General features: G+C 41.0%; 3 protein-coding genes and 1 long non-coding RNA gene across 6 annotated transcripts; 1 reads left to right on the plus strand and 3 right to left on the minus strand.

Moving 5' to 3' along the window:
* The first annotated feature begins 1,390 nt into the window (after positions 1 to 1,390).
* Positions 1,391 to 5,512, plus strand: LOC112201394 (MACPF domain-containing protein NSL1). Its single transcript, XM_024342272.2, has 7 exons — positions 1,391 to 1,851; positions 2,248 to 2,486; positions 3,205 to 3,409; positions 3,733 to 3,816; positions 3,907 to 4,090; positions 4,202 to 4,368; positions 4,624 to 5,512. Exons 1-7 carry the CDS (start codon positions 1,597 to 1,599, stop codon positions 5,311 to 5,313), a joined length of 1,824 nt encoding a protein of 607 aa, XP_024198040.1. The 5' UTR covers positions 1,391 to 1,596; the 3' UTR covers positions 5,314 to 5,512.
* Positions 5,513 to 6,309: 797 nt separating this feature from the next.
* Positions 6,310 to 13,455, minus strand: LOC112201393 (pentatricopeptide repeat-containing protein At5g04780, mitochondrial). Of its 3 annotated transcripts, none has more exons than XM_024342271.2 (4): positions 10,470 to 13,455; positions 9,592 to 9,895; positions 7,080 to 8,856; positions 6,310 to 6,994 (listed from the first exon to the last, which is right to left on the minus strand). In XM_024342271.2, the coding sequence occupies exon 1, from the start codon at positions 13,319 to 13,321 to the stop codon at positions 10,487 to 10,489; it is 2,835 nt and encodes a 944-aa protein (XP_024198039.1). In that variant the 5' UTR covers positions 13,322 to 13,455; the 3' UTR covers positions 6,310 to 6,994; positions 7,080 to 8,856; positions 9,592 to 9,895; positions 10,470 to 10,486. The 3 variants fall into 3 exon arrangements, with proteins under 3 accessions (XP_024198039.1, XP_040362404.1, XP_024198038.1); XM_040506470.1 differs by having other exon boundaries at positions 7,080 to 9,494; XM_024342270.2 differs by having other exon boundaries at positions 7,080 to 9,895.
* On the minus strand, positions 7,300 to 9,726 carry LOC112202989 (disease resistance protein RGA2). Its single transcript, XM_024344021.2, has 4 exons — positions 9,592 to 9,726; positions 9,181 to 9,522; positions 8,718 to 9,040; positions 7,300 to 8,575 (listed from the first exon to the last, which is right to left on the minus strand). Exons 1-4 carry the CDS (start codon positions 9,724 to 9,726, stop codon positions 7,300 to 7,302), a joined length of 2,076 nt encoding a protein of 691 aa, XP_024199789.2.
* Positions 13,456 to 14,475: 1,020 nt separating the features above from the next.
* Positions 14,476 to 15,416, minus strand: LOC112201395. Its single transcript, XR_002936738.2, has 2 exons — positions 15,073 to 15,416; positions 14,476 to 14,762 (listed from the first exon to the last, which is right to left on the minus strand). It is a non-coding gene; the product is annotated as an uncharacterized LOC112201395 (long non-coding RNA).
* Between the last annotated feature and the right edge of the window lie 4,686 nt (positions 15,417 to 20,102).

Here is a 20,102-nt window from a genome sequence, read left to right on the forward strand (position 1 = left end):
TTTTGATATCAGCAGAAATTGAAGAAATACAGAAAAACAAAACTGGGTCATAAACATGAATGCCAACAACCCAGAGGTTTAATTAAGAATTAAATCAAAACTTGAGCCAAATAGGGAAGAAAAAACTTTAAAGACCAATCGGAGGAGAGTGGGTTCTTGGACAGTATGACAAAGAGTTGGAGAAAAGTGAAGTCGTGGAGAGACCGAATCTGCTGCATTCCTGCACCCACTAATAGACAATGAGAATGGAGTTGTGGATAGTATGGCGGAGTACGTAGCTGAAGGGAGTAAAGACCGATCTCCAATTCTGGGTGGGGCTTCAACAACGAAACAAAGTAATTTCGTATATAGTATATGTAGGTAAAATTTTTTTCCCAAAATTCTGAGCCCTACCCATCCTTGCCTGGATCCGCCCCTGGTTAGAATTCATCACACCATGTGGCCTCTATGTAATATTTCTTTTATGAGTGAAAGTTATTGTTTGAAAAAAAAACCTCATAACACCATTTCCGTATTTGTTTCACTTGCAAATATATCTCCCTCAATTGGTTGTATCTACAACTCAATTACTATTTTTGTCTCACTAGAATTTTTCAGTGTGGTTCTATAGATCCAAATAAGGGCCAACGGAGCACAACACTAATTTTCAATTTTTATATATTCCATGGGCACAAAAATGTCCAATAACCAAAAACCCAAAACTTAAATAATAACTTCTCCTCCAAACTTGGATGTTTGGGTATTCTGGAATCACCGTCGGAGCCTCCCAGTTCTTGTTGGTTATTGCGGCTTGGTGCATCTTCCTCTGCGGTGGTGCAGGCGACGCTGCTGCGTCTTCATCCTCACTGTTTCCCTGTTTGGGCTCGCCTAGTTTGGGTCTTTGGAGTCTGTTTTAGTTCTTTCAGTTTGCAATATATGACCCTTTGTTTGGGTCTAGTGTTGTATTAAGTTTGTTCTTTAACTTCTTTTAATGAAACTTTGTTTCCTGCCAAAAAAAAAAAAACTTGGAGCAACCGGCGGCGTTATTGGTAGCAAATTTCATCACAAGGAGACAATAAAAGTAAAGAAATTTTGGCCCAAAACGTCGACGGCAAACCTACGCCTTAAAACGACGTAAATCAACATAATCTGATTAGACCATTTCCCAACCCCCTAAACATGGCACCGCTAAAAGGGTAAAACCGGCAAAACAACCAAAAAAGCAAAACAACTAAAAAGAACGCGGTGCCACGTGGCGCAACGAGGACGAAAGCCGTCAGCCGCCGCCAAAAAGGTCCATATGTTCCCACTACGTCCTGGTTTGAACTTTCCGGCCCTCCAAAACCAAAAACACAGGTCACTTTCCCAGCGAATACAATAATAAACCTAAAAATTCAAACTTTTTTTTTCCCCTGCCCAAAAAAAAAAAAAAAAAAAAAAAATGAGAAAAGACTACAGCAACTTTGTTTCAGTCCAAGCTCAAATCGTTGAAACCCAAATGGGTCTTCGTTCCCTTCTTCTTCTTAATCCCTCAATAATTTCGCACACCCTTCTTCACTCTCGACCTCTCCGACCCGCAACTTGGTCCGATTAACCGGATCCGAAACCCGATACACCATGGCCCTCAGCGTGTACCAGCGCGACCCGCAGTGGGCGGCCAAGAAGGCCGTCGCGGCAATCGGGTCGGGTTACGATTTCTGCAACGATCTCCGGTTCACTTCGTGCAAGTCCGTACTGATCGAGTTGGATCCGACCCGGACCCGGGACCTCGTCATCCCCGGCGGCCCCGTCGTGCCTGACGTGTCCACCTCCATCAAGTGCGATAAGGGCGAGCGCGCCAAGTTCCGCTCCGACGTCGTTTCGTTCAATCAGGTATCTTTTTTTTTTTTTTGGCGGGAAGTGGTTTCTGGGTTTTGTTAAATGAATTGAAGAATTGGGAATTGAAATTAGTCATATTTGGTGAGGTGGGCTTTGTTTGTTTTTACTATTTCTGGGTTTTTTTTTTCCTTCTCATGTGATTTTGCATGAAATTGTGCTCGAGGTAGTGGCATTCTTGTGATTTTGGTAGAAATTGAGCCCTTTTGATGATGGAATAGTTCAAGCTTGAATAATTTTACAAGGAAATAGAAATTTGAATTCTTTGCCTTTAGGACTATTTGATTGATCAGAAGTGTTTAACGTAATTGGAATGCTGGTTTTGAATGATGGGGTTAATAGTGGTTATGAGGAGGCTTTATATTTAAGTTTTTCTGTTTTGTTGCATTGCAGATGTCAGAGCAGTACAATAAGGAACTTTCTTTATCGGGGAAAATCCCGTCCGGCTTGTTTAATGCCATGTTTAACTACACCAGCTGCTGGCAGAAGGATGCAGCGCCCACGAAATGTCTTGCCTTTGACGGTTGGTTGATAACTCTGTATAACATTGAGTTAGCGAGATCCCAATTGACCCTATCGGAGCAAGTGAAACAAGACGTGCCTTCTGTTTGGGACCCTGCTGGCCTTGCGGCGTAAGTTTTCTTTAGTGGAAAGCTTGAGTTTTTGTCATTGTTGGCATGCCGGTCGAATGTAGGAGCTGGTGGACTTTGAATGTAGAGCAAAGCCATTAGGGTCTTCGATGCAATTTTGTTCTATGTTTTCCGTTGTCGGATGCACACCAAAGTTTTGCAGAGTTTGACAGTTGAAGTAGAACCAAATCTCACAAACAAGTATAAATACCTTATATAAATTGAAAGAAACTTGTCTAATGTGATTAAGACTTTATTGAAATAAGCACTCCAGGCACATGTATAGCTTCACATATATATGAGACATTAAAGTATAGGAGTAAATTCAGAATATATATAAAACCCTTGCTGAAGAGTTAATTTCGCTAGAATTTTCATATCTACGATATATATTTTGTGTCTATCTGCACAGATTAAAGAGTGGAAAATTGTCAAGTACTAGCAAAATGTATAACAGTTGAGGAATGTTCATCTGGTAGGAGTTGTGACCAGTGTACTTCATGATCTGATTTTTATGCTAATATATAACTGCTGTGTATGACAATGTAGTGAAGAGTGAGGTGAAAAATCATACTTAAATTGTCTCTATGCTTTCCCTTGTTCTCTAGTAATTTGTCAAAACTCTTTGTTGGTGATGATAACCTGCGATTGAATTCAAGTCTTTATGACCAGTTGCTGGATTTATGTATTTTTAATCATTCCCATTGTTCAATTTTTCCAGGTTCATTGAAAAGTATGGTACTCACATTGTTGTTGGGGTGAAGATGGGTGGAAAGGATATAGTTCACGTAAAGCAGTTACAAAACTCAAAACTTGAGCCCGCTGAACTGCAGAAATTGTTAAAGCAATTAGCTGAAGAGAGATTTTCTGATAATGCAAATGAATCTTCTATATCAAATACTGCTGATCTATTAGGAAAAATGAGGGTAAGCAGTATTTTAAGATTGCAACGTCAATTTTACTGTTGAGATTTCTATAATTGTTAAGCACATGGATCGTAAGATTCATGACTTGAGAATGAAGGTAGAGATCACTACTAAATGACAGGAGGTTTTCTGATTAAGAAAAGTCTCTTTTGCATACATGTGTTTGTAAAATATTCACAGTTGGTCTATACCCTTAAAACTAGTTCTGGGTATAGCAGTTAAATAAATTTGGAATTTCTATTACCCTGCCTGATCCCTTTTAGTTTTTATACATTGATGAGTTAACATATTTTTTACTTTAATATCTATGTCCATTGTTTCAGGATGACCATCCTGTTCACTGGGATATTCAGAGAACATTAGCATCCTCAGTAAGGCAACCCATCATCACTCACTCAAGGAATGATGTAAGCGGCCTTTTGGTTTCCCATATAACCCTTGTTACACACCAATTTGTATGGTCTGAAGTTTATCCTATATTTTCTCATGTAATGCAGGATATTGTTACCATTAGTGTTCGAAGGGGAGGTGTTGATGTTGGTCAAAGTCATAACCAATGGCTTTCGACTATATCACAGGCGCCTGATGTCATATCAATGTCCTTTGTGCCCATAACATCACTTTTGGGTGGTGTTCAAGGCAATGGATTTCTTAGCCATGCAGTAAATCTGTACCTTAGATGTGAGTTTTCTTACTCTAAGCTTGCTGTCCTTGTGGCTGAATGTCCAAGTCATCTGCATTATTTATCTGTATAAAGTCAATAATATTTTATCTCGATGGTAAACCTTCCAGACAAACCACCAATAGAGGAGCTTCAACAATTCTTAGAATTTCAATTACCACGGCAATGGGCTCCAGTATATGCTGATCTGCCTCTTGGTCTAAGGCGGAGAAGACATGCATCCCCATCACTTCAGTTCAGTTTTATGGGCCCCAAGCTATACGTTAACACTATGAAGGTAACATCTTTGCTGTAACATAATGGCATGCTAATTTCCGATCACCTTTTGGAGGTCCCTTGTCTTGGAAGACTTTCATTGTTTATATTAAGTGAAGAAGTGGTGTGATTGTGTGAATAAGTTGATGGATGCAGTTATTACTTACCATTTCTCTGTAGTTCATTGTAATAATTTTCGTTGATCTGTATGCACCAGCATATTGCTGCATGTACTAGTTTCTCATTACATTGTGGTTTCTAATTTCATAATTTTCAGGTTGATTCCGTAAATCGACCGGTTACAGGAATCCGTTTGTACCTTGAAGGTAAAAAAGGTGACCATATGGCAATCCATCTTCAGCATCTTACGAGTCTTCCCAGTTCCTTCCAAGTCTCAACTGATCACAATTATGAGCCCATTGACGAGCCAGAGGAACGTGGCTATTTTGAACCTGTCAAGTGGAGCATATTTTCACATGTATGCACTGCCCCAGTACAGTATAATGGTGCCTGCATCAATGACTCTGCTTCTATTGTGACAAAGGCCTGGTTTGAAGTCAAGGCTATTGGAATGAGGAAAGTTTTGTTCCTGAGGCTTGGATTTTCTACTGTGGCATCTGCAAGGATCCGAAGATCAGAATGGGAAGGCTCAAGCTCATCACGTAAGTCAGGATTCATCTCAACCTTGATCAGCACAAGGCTTAGTGCTGCGCTCAATCCACCTGTGGCAGCACCACCAAAAGTGGATTTGAATTCAGCAGTGTATCCTGGTGGCCCACCTTTACCTTCCAAGGCACCAAAAATGGCGACGTTTGTAGATACCAAGGAAATGTTGAGAGGTCCTGAGGACACCCCAGGATATTGGATGGTTACCGGAGCCAAGCTTTGTGTAGAGGGTGGTCGAATCTCAGTCAAAGTGAAGTATTCATTGCTGACAATTATGTCAGAAGACTCGATGATGTTTTAGTATAAGAAATCCAATGAACAAACACTTATTTTTTGCTGTAAATGTTATATGTACATTATCCATTCTTCAATAGGTTTAAACAGATTGATCAAGGCTTTCGCCATCTTGATTTGGCGATGTTGATTATTCTGGGAATTATACGAAGTCATGGTTATGTCCACAATTGGATAGCCTGAAGGCATTGAATACTTTTGGATCAGTGAAGCTTGTTTAGTCTTTATTTCTATAGATGTTAGGAACTTGGGAAACAAATACCTGTTTCTTTTCCAGAAGAAAAAACAACTGCATACATTAAAAGTTAACAGTTATACGGTACATCAAATGGGATACAAAATTTTGGTTTGGGATAACAGGGAAAATGATAGATACCTCTTCTCCGGTACAAATTACCAGTAATCCCCACAAGCGCATGAGCCATTTTTGAAATGATGAATCTATTGATGTCCCTCGCGATTATCTCCCGCGAGACAATTTTACAGATGAACTTGAATACGGTATGACAATCTACACACGCTTAAATTCTTCTTCACACTAATGGGAGATCCTGGCGGAGTAACAATCAATGCAAAAGCCACTGCAAGCTTCTCACATGTGGTATCGCCAAAGTCACTCGTTCTTGCTTTGTTCCACATCATGGAGGCCAATCTCCACCATTGGAACATAGCCGGGTTTATGCATACGGTCAAGCAGCTCATCAAGTTCCATATCTCTCTACTTCTTGAATGACTTCTATCTCCTAAGTGTGTACCTTGTCTTGGACCTCAATCCAACTCATCCCACGTTCCTTCTTTACCTGGTTATCTTTCATAAGTCTTCTCATTTTCGCTACCTTTGTCCTAAATGCCAGCTGCTGTGTAAATCAGTAAACGTTTGCAAGAAGTATATGGGTATAGAATTAGGAGAACTTCTAGAGTCCATCAAGAAAAAAACTTAGCAAGTCAATATAAAGGTAGACTAGTTCGATATAGAGTAGATTAATCCCATAGTTTATCATAAATGGAGCTAATCTATCTCTCAAATCATTGCTGTTTCTTGAATTTATTAATAATCAAATATGGAATACAGTATTACAGATGATAGGGAGAACTAGGTCAGTACCTTGATAAAGAAAAGATACATATATAACCTAGGACATGCCAATGGAAATACAAAAAACTAGACAATACAACTCAAATGGTTTGAAGTATAGGATCTTCCAATACAATCAAAATGAAATACCATAAGAAAAACCAAATAAAACACTAAAAAAATCTGTATAGAGTGATAGAATATAAGTCACGTCCATAGAGACCCACAAGAAAATTAAGCAAAGAAAGCCACCATGTAGAACCTTCATTTGTAGCAACATAGTTAGCAAGCTTGTCCACCAAGGAATCTCCTTCCTTGCATATATGAGAGACACGAAAATGGATTTGAAAGAACATAGTGGAAACAGTTAAACCAAGCCGCCATCAACCTCCAAGGAATTAAATGAGGTGACTTGGATGTAACACAAGTACGAAATCAGTTCCAAGCCAAATGTAAGCCCTACCAATAACGGCTAAAATGTCAGCATGTATGGCAGGGACTATTACATTGTGTGCAAAAGCTCCTCTGAACAAGCCTTCTGAATCCCTGAATATACCTCCAAAGCCCTCGTACCTGTATCGCTGAAAGAGCTGGCCATCTGTATTTACCATCCCTAATCCATAAACCATATAAGAAATTTAAGTGAAGAGATCAATTTAAGACGAGGAACAAAAGATGAATAAGTAGTAGATTGTTACCTAACCATCAGCAGATGTTGTAGATGAATGAGTAGTGTTATCTTCGTGATGGGAAGCATCGACCGAAAAGGAACGGGGGACCGAAAAGAAGTAGTCCCAAGCGGAAGATCTAGAGGAAAGGGAAGGGGAGGGGACATAAGTAGTCCCAAGCGGAAGGAGAAGGGGGAGGGGAAGGGGAGGGGGAGGGGGAAGGGGAAGGGGAATGGGAGGGGAACTTGAGCTACAATCCACCGAAGGTGTTGTTGTTGACACCTCCAATCATTATCTTTGTGACATGAGCAATTTTGAACCAATCTATACCTCCGTGCCTGTTGCATCTTTCCATCAATCGAGGACACCCACTGATCTTCAATTCTCTCAATGTTGTGAGGCAATGCATCCCCTCTGGCAAAGCTGGCACTTGGGGGCAGTTTTCAATCACTAGCTTTTCAAGCAACTTGAAGCTTTGCAGCCACTCCGGAAGTGCAATGAGATTCTGACAGTTTGCAATACATATGTTTTGTAGAGTACTTGCACACTCTTTAAGCCAAAGGGGAAAGTTCTTCAACTTTGATTTCAAGATCCAGAATGATCTTAGACCTCGAACGCATTCTTCAAGACTCAACAGATCAAGTTTCTCACAGTCAGAGATGATTAAAGTCTCTAATGCAGTTGAATATTTCATGTTATGCGGCAAAGACCTCAGAACTGGACATTCCTCAATAATGAACATTTTGAGGTGAGTGAGGCGGGGCAACCCTTCCAAAGAAAGAAGGTTTCGGCATGCAACAACATGTAAAATGCGAAGAGAAGTGAGACGATCGATTCCTGTTGGCAAACAAGTTTTCTTTGTAGTTAGTGCCAAGTACCTGAGGCTAATCAGGTTCCCTATGTCCTTGGGAAACTTCTCAAGCTCCTCACAATGTGAAAGCAATAAGGTTTGTAGATGCTGCAGCTTGCAAATGCAATCAGGAACCCTTTTTATGTGGCAATTGTATGATAGGTCCACATATCTCAAGTGACTCAAGTTACCAATGGAACTTGGCAACTCGTCGAAAGTTGAGCTACGCAGATTTAGCAACCGCAAATATTTGAATCTGGAAATGCATTTTTTTATGAAAGATCGACCAGTGATGCCAACCTTCTCTTCTGGGATGAGAATGGTTCTCACCTTGCCTAACTGGAGTATGAAATCAGGGACTTCCTCATTGTCAGACAAGTCCTTTGTATATATTGACAGGTGCCGGACCCTATCAAAAGAACCAGATTGATGAAAATTGACAGATAAGTACTCTACCTGTGCCACCAAGATGGCTAAATCATGAATTAAATCATGCATCTTAAACCTCATACAAAAGAAATCATCTTCTTCAATGTGAAAGAAAGATCTAGAACATAGCTGCCTCATGTAATCTAGGCCAATCTCTTCAAAATCTTGTTCATTTCTGGTAGAGGAGTGAAGGAAGCCTTGTGCCATCCACATTGTGATGATCTCGACGCTGTCAAATTCATAATCCCTAGGGAAAAGTGAGCAAAAGGCAAAACAAGGTTTTAAGTAGAGTGGTAGTGCATCATAGCTTAGTTTCAATGCAGGTAGAATACCGTCTTCTCTTTGCTCTAAGTTCCATATATCATTATCTCTTACATGGAACCAGTCACGTAGTTCCCTTTTTCAAATAGAGCATGCCCCCTAGAATGGTCACAGCCAGAGGAACCCCTCCACACTTCTTCACAATATTGTTTGCAACTTCCATCAAGTGAGGAAAGTTTTTTTCTTCTTCTTTCCTAAATGCCCTTTCTACAAACAAAGACATACAATCCTCGTGAGAAAGACCTTCTAAAGGGTGCTGGTAATCCACGGATCCCAAAAGCGAAACAACGGACATATTGCGTGTTGTTACAATGATTTTACTACCCCGAGCACCAATATTTAGTAAAGCTTTCAATTCAATCCACTTCGTAATTGATATCCCCATCGGCTCCTTATCCCAAACATCATCTAACAGACTAACACTAACAAAAATTTTGTGTCTTTCAGTTCATTTTGCAACTTAATAGCCAGATTTTCAAAACTATCCTCTTCACATTTTTGGTTAGTTGCAGAACCAATAATTTTACGCACCAATGACTTATTATCAAAATCATAAGAAACACACACCCACATCCTCAAGTCAAAGTTTCTCACCACCGCGGAATCATTATACACCAATTTAGCGAGTGTAGTCTTTCCCAGACCTCCTAATCCAGCAATAGAAATAACAGAAACATTTTGATCTGCATGGTCAGTGTCCTTCAAGAGATGAATGATAATATGTTCTTTATCATTATCTCTCCCAATAACATCCGACAATTGCACAAAAGAATAGGTCTCCCTGTTCATGTGCAGACCATGCCACTCTCCGGCTCTTTCTTTAAGATGAAACTGATCTTTGGCAGCTGCAATTTCATTCAATCTTGCTCTAATCTGTTTGATTTTATGACCAGTATAGATTGGAAACACGAGTGAATTCCAACGTGAAAAAAGATGGCATACCTTTCCGGCCACGCTTCCACGGATAAGCACTTGCATCCGCAACTGTTTGAATGCAAAGTCATCGAGCTCATCATCAATATCGTAGCAAACATCTTTGAGCTTTCCCAACCACTCAGTGAGTACGCGGTTGTTCATCTGCTTTTCCTCCGCATCCAGGAGCAGTAAAGTGATGCTTGATAAAGTCTCCTCAAGCTTGTTCAGCTCAACTTTGACACTCAATGCGATGTGAATTTCTTCGTAAGCACGGGAAGCTAGCTTTTCGAAGACTATCTGTGCTATGTTTGAGGCAAAAGACTCCATTGTTCTGGAGGAAGAAAGGAAGTTCTATTATGTATGGTAATTCCTTTATATTATCAGCAAATGAAAAGAAAAATTAAAGCATTATCTTTTTGTTTTTCTTTCTTTTCTAGCAATAAATAAGTCACTAAAGCATTATCTTTTCTTTCTTCTTTTAGAAAATAAGTGAGGCATTATCAAACACGAAGGATTTACTGCCAATAATTATGCATGGTTGTTTGATTCCAGAGAGGCTGTGGCCCTATAAGAGTAGTCGACAGCTGTGGCCTTACAAAAGAAATGATAATTTTTATTCATACTGTGTCGAGGAGAATTCCACCGTGTAAAATGGAGCGTCAAAGAAGCCTCCTATGTGTACTTTACACTTGTATAGGCCTACCACGTTAGAATCACAATCAAACATAAATAATGCATTGAATACTTTTGGACCAGTGAAGCTTGTTTAGTCTTTATTTTTGGAGATGTTAGGAAACAAATTCATTTTTCTTTTCCAGAAGAAAAAACACTCTTCATTTATAAGTCAACAGTTCTATAGTAATGGGATACAGAATTTTGGTTTAGGATAATAGGGAAAATAATACCTCTTCTCCAGTATAAATCACCAGTAATCCCCACAAGAGCATGAGCCATCTTTGAAATGATGGAATCTATTGATGTCCCTCACGATTATCTCCCTCGAGACAATTTTACAGATGAACTTGAATGCAGTATGGCAATCTACACATACTCTTAAATTCTTCTTCACTCTAATGGGAGCTCCAGGCGGAGTGACAATCAATGCGAAAGCCACTGCAAGCTTCTCACTGTGGTATCGCAGAAGTCGCTCCTTCTCGCTTGGTTCCACATCATGGAGGTCAATCTCCACCATTGGAACATAGCCAGCTTTATGCACAAGGTCAAGCAGCTCATCAAGTTTTGCATATATCTCCGTGCTTCTTGAATGACTTCTATCTCCTACAATAAAGGTGTGTACCTTGTCTTGGACCTCAATCCAACTCATGCCAGGTTCCTTCTTTACCTGGTTATTTTTCATAAGTCTTCTCATTTTTGCTACCTTGTCCCACATGCCAGCTGCTGCATAAATGTTTGCAAGAAGTACATGGGTACCGGATTTCTCAGGCTCCAGAACTAAGAGCATATCAGCAGCACGTTCACCAAGCTCAACATTTTTATGGATTCTTGCAGCACCAAGAAGGGACCCCCAAACTGAAGCGTTTGCTTGAAATGGCATTGTGTTGACAAGCTCCATTGCCTCGCTTATCTTTCCTGCTCTGCCAAGAAGATCAATCATGCAGGCAAAATGCTCCTCCCTTGGCACAACTCCAAACAACTCTTTCATTGACTCAAAATATTTTCTGGCTTCAGTTACCAAACCTGCATGATTGCATGCACAGAGGACACTCACTAAAGTAATATGATTGGGGCAAATACCATCTCTGAGCATTTGATTGAACATATTGAGGGCCTCTTTTCCATGTCCGTGTTGAGCAAGTCCACCAATCATTGCAGACCATGAAACTATTCCTCTCTCAGGTACCTCAGAGAAAGCACGACCTGCATCATCTATGCCTCCACATTTTGCATACATATTAACAAGGGAATTTCCGGCAAAAGCATCAGACAAAAATCCAAACTTCAGAATATGAACATGAATCTGCTTCCCTTGCTCATATGCCGACAAATTTGCACAAGCATTCAGAAGAGAACTGCATACAAATGAATCAGGCTTGTTCCCCTTCATTAGCATTTGCACATAGAGTTTAAGAGCTTCTTCGCCTTGTTCATATTGAGCATAGGCAGTGATCATTGATGTGAAAGCCACCAAATCTTCAGTTTTGCATTCTTCAAAAATTCTTACTGCATTTTCTACTTGGCTACATTTTCCATATGTATCAAGAAGGCTATTTATAACATACATGTCAGACTGAAAACCTATTTTGATTGAAAGAGCGTGAACTTGTTCACAAACTTTTACTGCCTGCAAGCTCGCGGTGGATTTGAGGACTGTAGACAAAGTAGTCTCATTGAATCCTATTCCTTCCCTATGCATTTCAGGAAAGAGGGTTACAGCTTCTCTGTCTTCAGCCATCTGTGAATGACCAGAGATAACAGCGTTCCATGCAATCATGTCTTTCTTTGGCATCATATTAAAAAGCACCCTTGCATCAGTCATCATCTCACACTTGCAATACATATCTATCAGTCCAACTTTGACATATGAATCTGATTCTGTATCCATCCTTATCAAGAAAGAGTGCAACTGCCTACCCAATTTCTCGAAACCCATCCCAGCACAAGCTTTAAGCGCACTTGATAATGTAAACATATTAGGACGGATTCCTGACCCTCTCAGTTGCCTGAACAATTTGAGCGCCCGACCATGGCAGTTGTGAAGAACACAACCAGCAATAACAGCATTCCAGGATACAATATCTGGTTGTGCAATTTTATCAAAAACTGAAATTGCATCTTCAAGACCTTTGGCTTTTGCATACATGTGAACAAGCGCATTGGCTGAGAAAGAATCAGAATCATACCCAAGCTTAACTATATATCCATGAATTTTCCTTCCTCTTCTACCATCCCCCAACCCAGTACAAGCATTTATTATACTAGACAGACTATACTCATTAGGCCTTATTCCACTCACAACCATCTCCTCAAACAAATCCATTGCCTCCCCAAAGAAATCACTCTGCACATAACACGAAAACAACGCATTCCACGAAACAACATTCCTCTCCGGAATTGCATCAAACAGCCTCCTGGAATCCCCAAACTCCCCACATTTCGAATACATAACAACCAAAGTATTCGCAACAAACTCATCGGACTCAAACCCGGTAACCAACACCACCCCATGAACCTGCTTTCCCAGCCGCAAATCTTTAGAACTAGAGCAAGCCTTGAGCACACTAGGAAATGTAAACTCATTACACTTAACCCCCAATCCATGCATCTCATGAAAAGATGAAATGGCTTCTATACCAAGCCCATTCTGGGCATACCCAGAAATCAAAGCAGACCAAGCAACCAAATCTGGTTCAGGACTTTCGTCGATCAGCTTCCGGGCATGCCCAAAAAACCTGCTTTTTGCGTAGAAATTGATCAAATGGTTCCGAAAGCTCGAGTCTTGGGACAACCCGAATCTGATTAAGTGGGCATGGACTTCCATGCCCACACGCACAGATTTGGAAGCAGCGCATTGCGACAATAGCTTAGAGAAGGAGATAGAATTGTGGGTTTCGAGTGAGCTTTGGATAGGGGTGGTTTGTGGGTGTATGGAGAATTGAGCTAAAGTTTGGATGTGTTTGGCAGAGTTTAGAAATTGGGTTGGGAGGGTTTTAGGTTTAAGGGGCAGGTAAAGTCGTTGGGGAAGACAAGGGTTTTGGAGGGAATGGAATAAGCTTAGCTTCATGGTCCATTTGAACATTGACTAAACCTCCATGGTTTTAACACCTATACAGGTAGAGAATTGCCATAACCGTCAAAGTATAGGTTACAAAGTACTTTTGTATTCAACAGTGCTTACTTTTGTATACCATGGTTTGGATGAAAGATTAGCAGGATCATCAATGGGCCAATGTAGGGAATTTAACTCGGAAGTTTCGTGAAAGAAATTTTTAATTCATTGAGTGTATTTATTTAAAATTAAATTCATGATCTATTTTTATTTTAATTATTTTCTGTCTGATAGTCTCGGAGTTTTAATTTTATTAAGTTATCTCGTATACTCTCTTTTAAATTCCCATTATGTAAATCTATAATGAGTTTTGCAGTTGTCATTCCAAAAACCTTTCATTCATCCGGTCTCTCATATGGAAATTATGCTTGCACAATTTGCAAAGCATTTGGGATCTGCGCTTCAATCAAGGCCGGCCCTGAGGGTTGCCTAATGAGGCAGCTGTCTCAGGCCACCGGTCGGAGGCCTCCTGTTGATATAATTGTCTCAGTTATTAGTATATATACAATTTATTAGCAAATCTTATACACATGTACCAGAGTGGCAGAGCGGAAAAGCCTTGACATATAAAAGACCAAAGCCTTCACGGGTTCAAATCCCTGGGCTGTTTAGTTTTCTTTATTTTATCTTTTTACTTCTTCTATTCTTTTTATAAAAAAATCCCTCTCCTCTCTTCTACTTTCTTTAATTCCTTTTTTTCTAGATACCACGTCTTACACATTGAGACCTAAAAAAAATTGTTTGATTGCTAAAATGTGAAACTCAAGTGAGGCCACAATTTTTTTTTTTTGGTCTCAGGCCTCTACAATCTCAGGACCGGCCCTGGCTTCAATTCACAATATTATGTTACAGTGTCACATCTTGAAAGTCTACCAAACACAAGTTTCTTAATTCGGGATGTTGGAGAGAATGACCCGCCATCCTCGATCTACCAAACCGTTTTAGCTTGAGAAAGTTTGTTGAGTGCTTAATTAAGCCAAATAGTGGGGCAACTTCCCTAGAGAATACTCAGAATAGCCATCGTAGCATTATTCTAGCCAAACATGCTAAACTTCGAAGTTGCAATATGATCGCACTAAACAAATATTGGGCAATCTATGCAAAGTAGAACAGTTTGACAAACATATTCCAAAATGTGAAGCAACATGCATTATTATTGCGTTGCAGAAACAAAATTCACATTATTGGTTTAGCTAGATCAATGAAAACTCCATTTTTTTGGAGCTTTTTCTTATTTGGCCCTTACTCTTTTAGGCTCTATTTTTTGGGAGCTTACCAGATGGTTGAGCTAACATAGTACAATATAACTTCGTTAAGCTACCTAATTTCTAGAGCACTCGATCTATGATCGTTTCTTCTTAGCTTTGCCTTTCCTTTCTGGTCCATCTACCACCCAACGAATCCCAGAAAGCTGAAACCAAAGACAACAACACATCCAGAAGTCAAAATATAAACAATCTCGAAAATATGGCATTCCACTACACATGCTAAACCATATGAACGCATCAAAAAAACAATTACTGCATGGACAAAAAAAAACAGCACAATCAAAATGACCCTAAGGAGGGTTATGCACCAGCCTTAGAATCTCAGATAATACATACGGCGCACTGAACAAAAGACTCACTCCCAAAATTGAAAATTTCCAATTCAGATACATGACAAAGGTTCAAAGCAGTAGTACTGAAGATCCGATCTAACTAAAAGATGAGATTGATCACCTGATAGATCGAAATACAAAGTGTTGGGAAATAAGGTGGAAGACGAAGTTGGCTCCGTGAAGAAACATGACAATTCCTGTGCACCCCAACACAAATAACTCCACCATCATCGATCTCGATCACGAATATCTTCAGAGATTGTTCAAAGGCAAGCGGTGTATGAAGGCTAGGGTTCTGAACAGCTAATTCAGAAGGCAAAAAGGGTAACAAAAGGAAGATATATATGAAGGGTTTTCAGAAGACTGGTGGATATAAACATTCCACCAGCAGGTAGCAAGGTTCTTGTTGGACCTTATTCTATACAGATCGCATTTTATTTAATGGTTCTATCCCATAAGTTAGGCTACTGGCTTGTTTTCGAGTATGTGTCTTCTTCTACTTTGCGGTAGACAATGATAGGACGAGAGTTGGTGGGCGGTGAATGGGTAGTAGACTACTAGTTAGTTGGACTACAACTAGAGTCACTGATTAATGTGTTTTCTGAATACCATATATACTTTTTTGGTATAATTTCTTTCCATTTGTTCTATGCTTTTGGATGGAAATTGTAGACAATGGATAGGTCTTATTTGTCGGTGAATTGACTAACAAGAAGAGTTAATTAGAGTTACAAGTTTTTTCACCTGTGGACTGCAAACGATTCCCATTAATGAGAGCAAACCCATAAACAACAGTGTAGTCTTAAAAAAAACTTTTGAACCTAGGGTTTTGCCGCCTTTGGTTTAGGGTTTTTGCATCGCCGTCACTAGGCTGCAGGAGGAGGACGTTTCCGGCGTCTTTTTTGGAGATGAATATCCTGATTTGGAATTGTCAGGGGATTGTGAATCGTAAGACTAGACATGCACTTAAGCTTCTCATCCAAAAACATCAGGTTCACGATGTCTTTTTGAGCGAAACCCATTGCACCAAAGAACAGCACAAATCTTTGCCTCGTTCTGTGGGCCTTCAAAACATCATCCACTTTGATCGAGTCGATCGGGCGGGCGGCCTGGCTTTTCTATATGATGATTCGATCTCTGTGAATGTGAGAGATGTTAACTACTTCTATATAGATGTGGATGTGAAGGACTCGTCGGAGGTGCAGTGGCGCTTCACTGGTTTTTATGGACATCCGGAGACAGGACAAAGACATATTTCCTGGGATTTGCTGTGCTCTTTGGCTGGTAATGCATCAGTCAAATGGGTTGTAGCCGGGGATTTCAATGAGATCCTCGACCTGGGGGAGAAATCTGGGGGGAGGCTACGGAGTCTGAATCAAATGAATGCCTTTCGTCAAGCTTTACTGGATTGTAATATGGAGGATATGGGTGCAGCTGGAGGGAGTTTTACTTGGAGTGATTCCAACACCAAGGAGAGATTGGATCGGGGTGTGTGCTCCCCGGGTTGGTGGGCGGAGTTCGGTTTCTCGAGGATCTTCAATCTTCCCCCTAGTAGATCGGATCATGTTCCTTTGTTACTGGAGGTGCGCAAGGAACATGTTGTGAACTATCGGGGGCGTCGCCGTTTTAGGTTTGAAGAGATGTGGTGCTCCCATGAATCTTTTTCTCAGGTTGTGGATGCAGCGTGGGCAGGCCAACAAGTTGGTAGCCCCATGGTGCAGTTGTGCAGGAAAATAAAAGATACAGGTGGTCATCTCCTGGCCTGGGATCGTGGTACGTCAGAGGTCGAAGAGAGGAACTCGAATCCGTTCGTTTGCAGCTGGATGTCTTGTTACAGAAGCCTTTTGACCCGGCGGACCAACCTACGAAAACCCAACTTTCCCAGAGGCTGAATGAATTACTGTCTGCTGATGAGACATACTGGCACCAACGGTCGAGGGCTCTATGGCTTAAGGAGGGTGACCGAAACTCCAAGTTCTTCCATCGACGTGCCTCTAACCGAAAAAAAGAAGAATAAGATCAAAGGGTTGACAGATAGTAACGGTGTATGGCAGGATTCCCCAAAGGGTATCAAGGATGTAGTTGTTAACTATTTTCAGCAGATTTTGCAAGCCAAGAGTCCAATCTCGAGGCTTAGGAGGTTGTTTTGCAGTCCATTGATGTTAGGGTTACGACGGAGATGAATGACTCACTTTTGGCTCCCTACACTGTCGAGGAGATCAAGGAGGCCTTATTCCAAATGCACCTGTCCAAAGCTCCTGGACCGGATGGAATGTCACCTTTCTTCTTTCAAAAATATTGGGACTTAGTGGGCTCTAAGGTTTGTCATGCTGTGATTTCTTTGCTAACTACTAAAGACATGCCGCAGGGTTTAAATTTCACCCATGTGGTCTTAATCCCAAAAGTAAAGGAGGTTCAGACTATGTCGCAGTTGAGACCCATTGCCTTGTGCAATGTTGTTTACAAGATCGCTTCAAAAGTTTTGGCTAATAGGCTCAAAGCTTTCTTGCCGAGGATTATATCACAACAGCAGAGTGCCTTCGTCCCTGACCGGTTAATCTCTGACAATACTCTTGTAGCCTCCTAACTTGCACATTACATGCATCATCTATGTCGGGGTCAAGAAGGTTTCCTTGCACTCAAGTTGGACATAAGCAAAGCATATGACAGGTTGGAATGGAGTTTTATGCAGAAGATTATGTTGAAGATGGGGTTTGCTCCTCAATGGGTCGATCTAATTATGTTCTGTCTATCTACTGTCCGGTATTCTTTCCTCATCAATGGGATTCCGAAAGGTTTTGTTACCCCTCATAGAGGATTATGTCAAGGTGATCCAATCAGTCCTTATTTATTTTTGTTATGTGCTGAAGGGCTATCTGCCCTTATTTCCCAATCTGTGGCTTCTGGACAGTGGCAAGGTTTACGTATCTGTGATGGTGCCCCAGTTATTAGTCACTTACTTTTCGCTGATGATAGCATGCTTTATTCTTATGCCTCTCCTCAAGATTGTTCTCGTATCTGGGAAATTTTGAACGTGTATGAGCGTGCCTCAGGACAGCAGATTAATCTGCAAAAGAGTAATGTTGTCTTTAGTGGTAGTGTTCCTCCTCATATGAGACAACAATTGGCTTCACTGTTGGGTATTCAAGAAGTAGACAAGCATGAGAAGTACTTGGGTATTCCTACTCTTGTGGGTCAATCAAAATCTGCAACTTTTGCTTATCTTAAAGATAATTTGTCTAAAAAGCTTACAGGGTGGAGATCAAAATTGCTCAATATTGCAGGGAGAGAACTTCTCATCCAAGTGGTGGCACAGGCTATGCCACTCTACACCATGAATTGCTATCTTCTTCCACAGAATTTGGTACAAGAGCTTCACCAACTTTGTGCTCAGTTTTGGTGGGGAAGCACGGAGGAAAAGCAAGGGATGCATTGGCGTGCATGGGATGATCTTTGTAAACGTAAGAACTTGGGTGGAATGGGATTCCGACATCTGTTCGCGTTCAACCTAGCAATGTTAGCTAAACAAGGTTGGCGTTTGATATAGCAACCAGACTCCTTGATTTGTCGGCTTTTGAAGGCAATATACTTTCCTCGCTCTAGCTTTTGGGATGCGGAGATTGGTTCATCTCCTTCTTATGCTTGGAGAAGTATTATACATGGGAGGGATGTGCTTAGGGTAGGCACAAGTCGTCATATTGGCAATGGGTTTTCCACCAATATCTGGACTGATCCTTGGTTGTTAGGCGAGGAGCTACAACAATTTCAGTCTCCTCGTGCACAATGGGTTTTGGACCTCATCTCCTCCCCAGGTACATGGAATTATGCCTTGTTAACTGAGTTATTTCCTATACCCATTGTGCGGAAAATTTTAGCACTGCCACTTAGTGTTAGACCTCATGAAGATCGATGGATTTGGAGTGGGGATAAGAAAGGAAGGTTCACGGTCAAATCGACCTATCATACTGCTAGGTGTAGAATTTTGGGGGAATCTACTCCTGCCTCAAATCCTAGTTCTGACCTTTGGACTCAACTCTAGAAAGCTCCTATACAGGGGAAGGTCAAAGTATGTGTGTGGAAGGCTGCTTCAAATATCCTTCCTACTCGGAGTAGGCTGAGTGAACGTGGTATTGATATTGATACCCAATGCCCATTCTGTGAGGAGGAAATTGAATCTCCCCTTCATGCACTACGTGATTGCATCCATGCCAAGTCTTTCTTGCAGTTGGCTAATCTCCCTAGCTCCGACTCTACTACAAGTGTTGCTAATTGGTTACAGACTTTCTATTCTCAGTCTCCTACTACCTTTGCTTGCTTGTTGATGGTGATTTGGGCTACGTGGAGAAACCGGAATGATAAAGTATGGAGTGATAGTCCCAAACCGGCGTCAGAAGTTGTCCCCTTGACTTTTGGATGGTGGGAAGAATATAAAGCTGCACACTCATCCATTAGTGCTCCCGTGCAGGCACAGAATGTACATTGGGCAAAACCTCCGGTGGGGATGGTGAAGTTAAATGTGGATGCTGCTTTTTGCAATGTGAATGGGAATGCAGGGCTTGGGGGTATCTACAGAGATCATGAAGGTACTTGCCTCGGTGGGTTTCGACACTCAGTTACGGTCACAAGTTCAGCTAGGCACGCTGAACTCTTAGCTTTGATCCTGGGGTTACAGTTGGCTATTTCTCATGGCTTTGTTCCCTTAGTTGTGGAGTCAGATTGCCAAGTCTTGGTGCAAGCGGTGCTTAACCAGACTCTTGACTACTCTGATCTGGGTTTCTTACTTTATGATCTTCGGGAGCTCTTGCAGTTTGCATCCTCTGCTCAGCTCAACTTTGTAAGGCGCCAGACCAACTCAGTGGCACATAAGCTGGCTCAAGAGGCCAAGTTGGCCCTGTTTTCATCAGATTTTTTTTCTTGTACCTCCTCCAAGTGTGATGGAGAACATAAATCGTGATTGTAATGGCCATTAAGTCAATGAAATTCATTTCATTCCCCTCAAAAAAAAAAAAAAAAAAAAAAGAGTTAATTAGAGTTAAGTTTCACTTATGCAATTCATTTCCATCCCTACTCCACCATGTTCGTGGTGGCCAACACCATCTTGATTTTGCATCCGACCTCCACCTCGTCCATGGTGACAGCCATCACTGGGAT

Source organism: Rosa chinensis, chromosome 5, assembly GCF_002994745.2.
Source record: "Rosa chinensis cultivar Old Blush chromosome 5, RchiOBHm-V2, whole genome shotgun sequence".
Classification (NCBI taxonomy): domain Eukaryota; kingdom Viridiplantae; phylum Streptophyta; class Magnoliopsida; order Rosales; family Rosaceae; genus Rosa; species Rosa chinensis.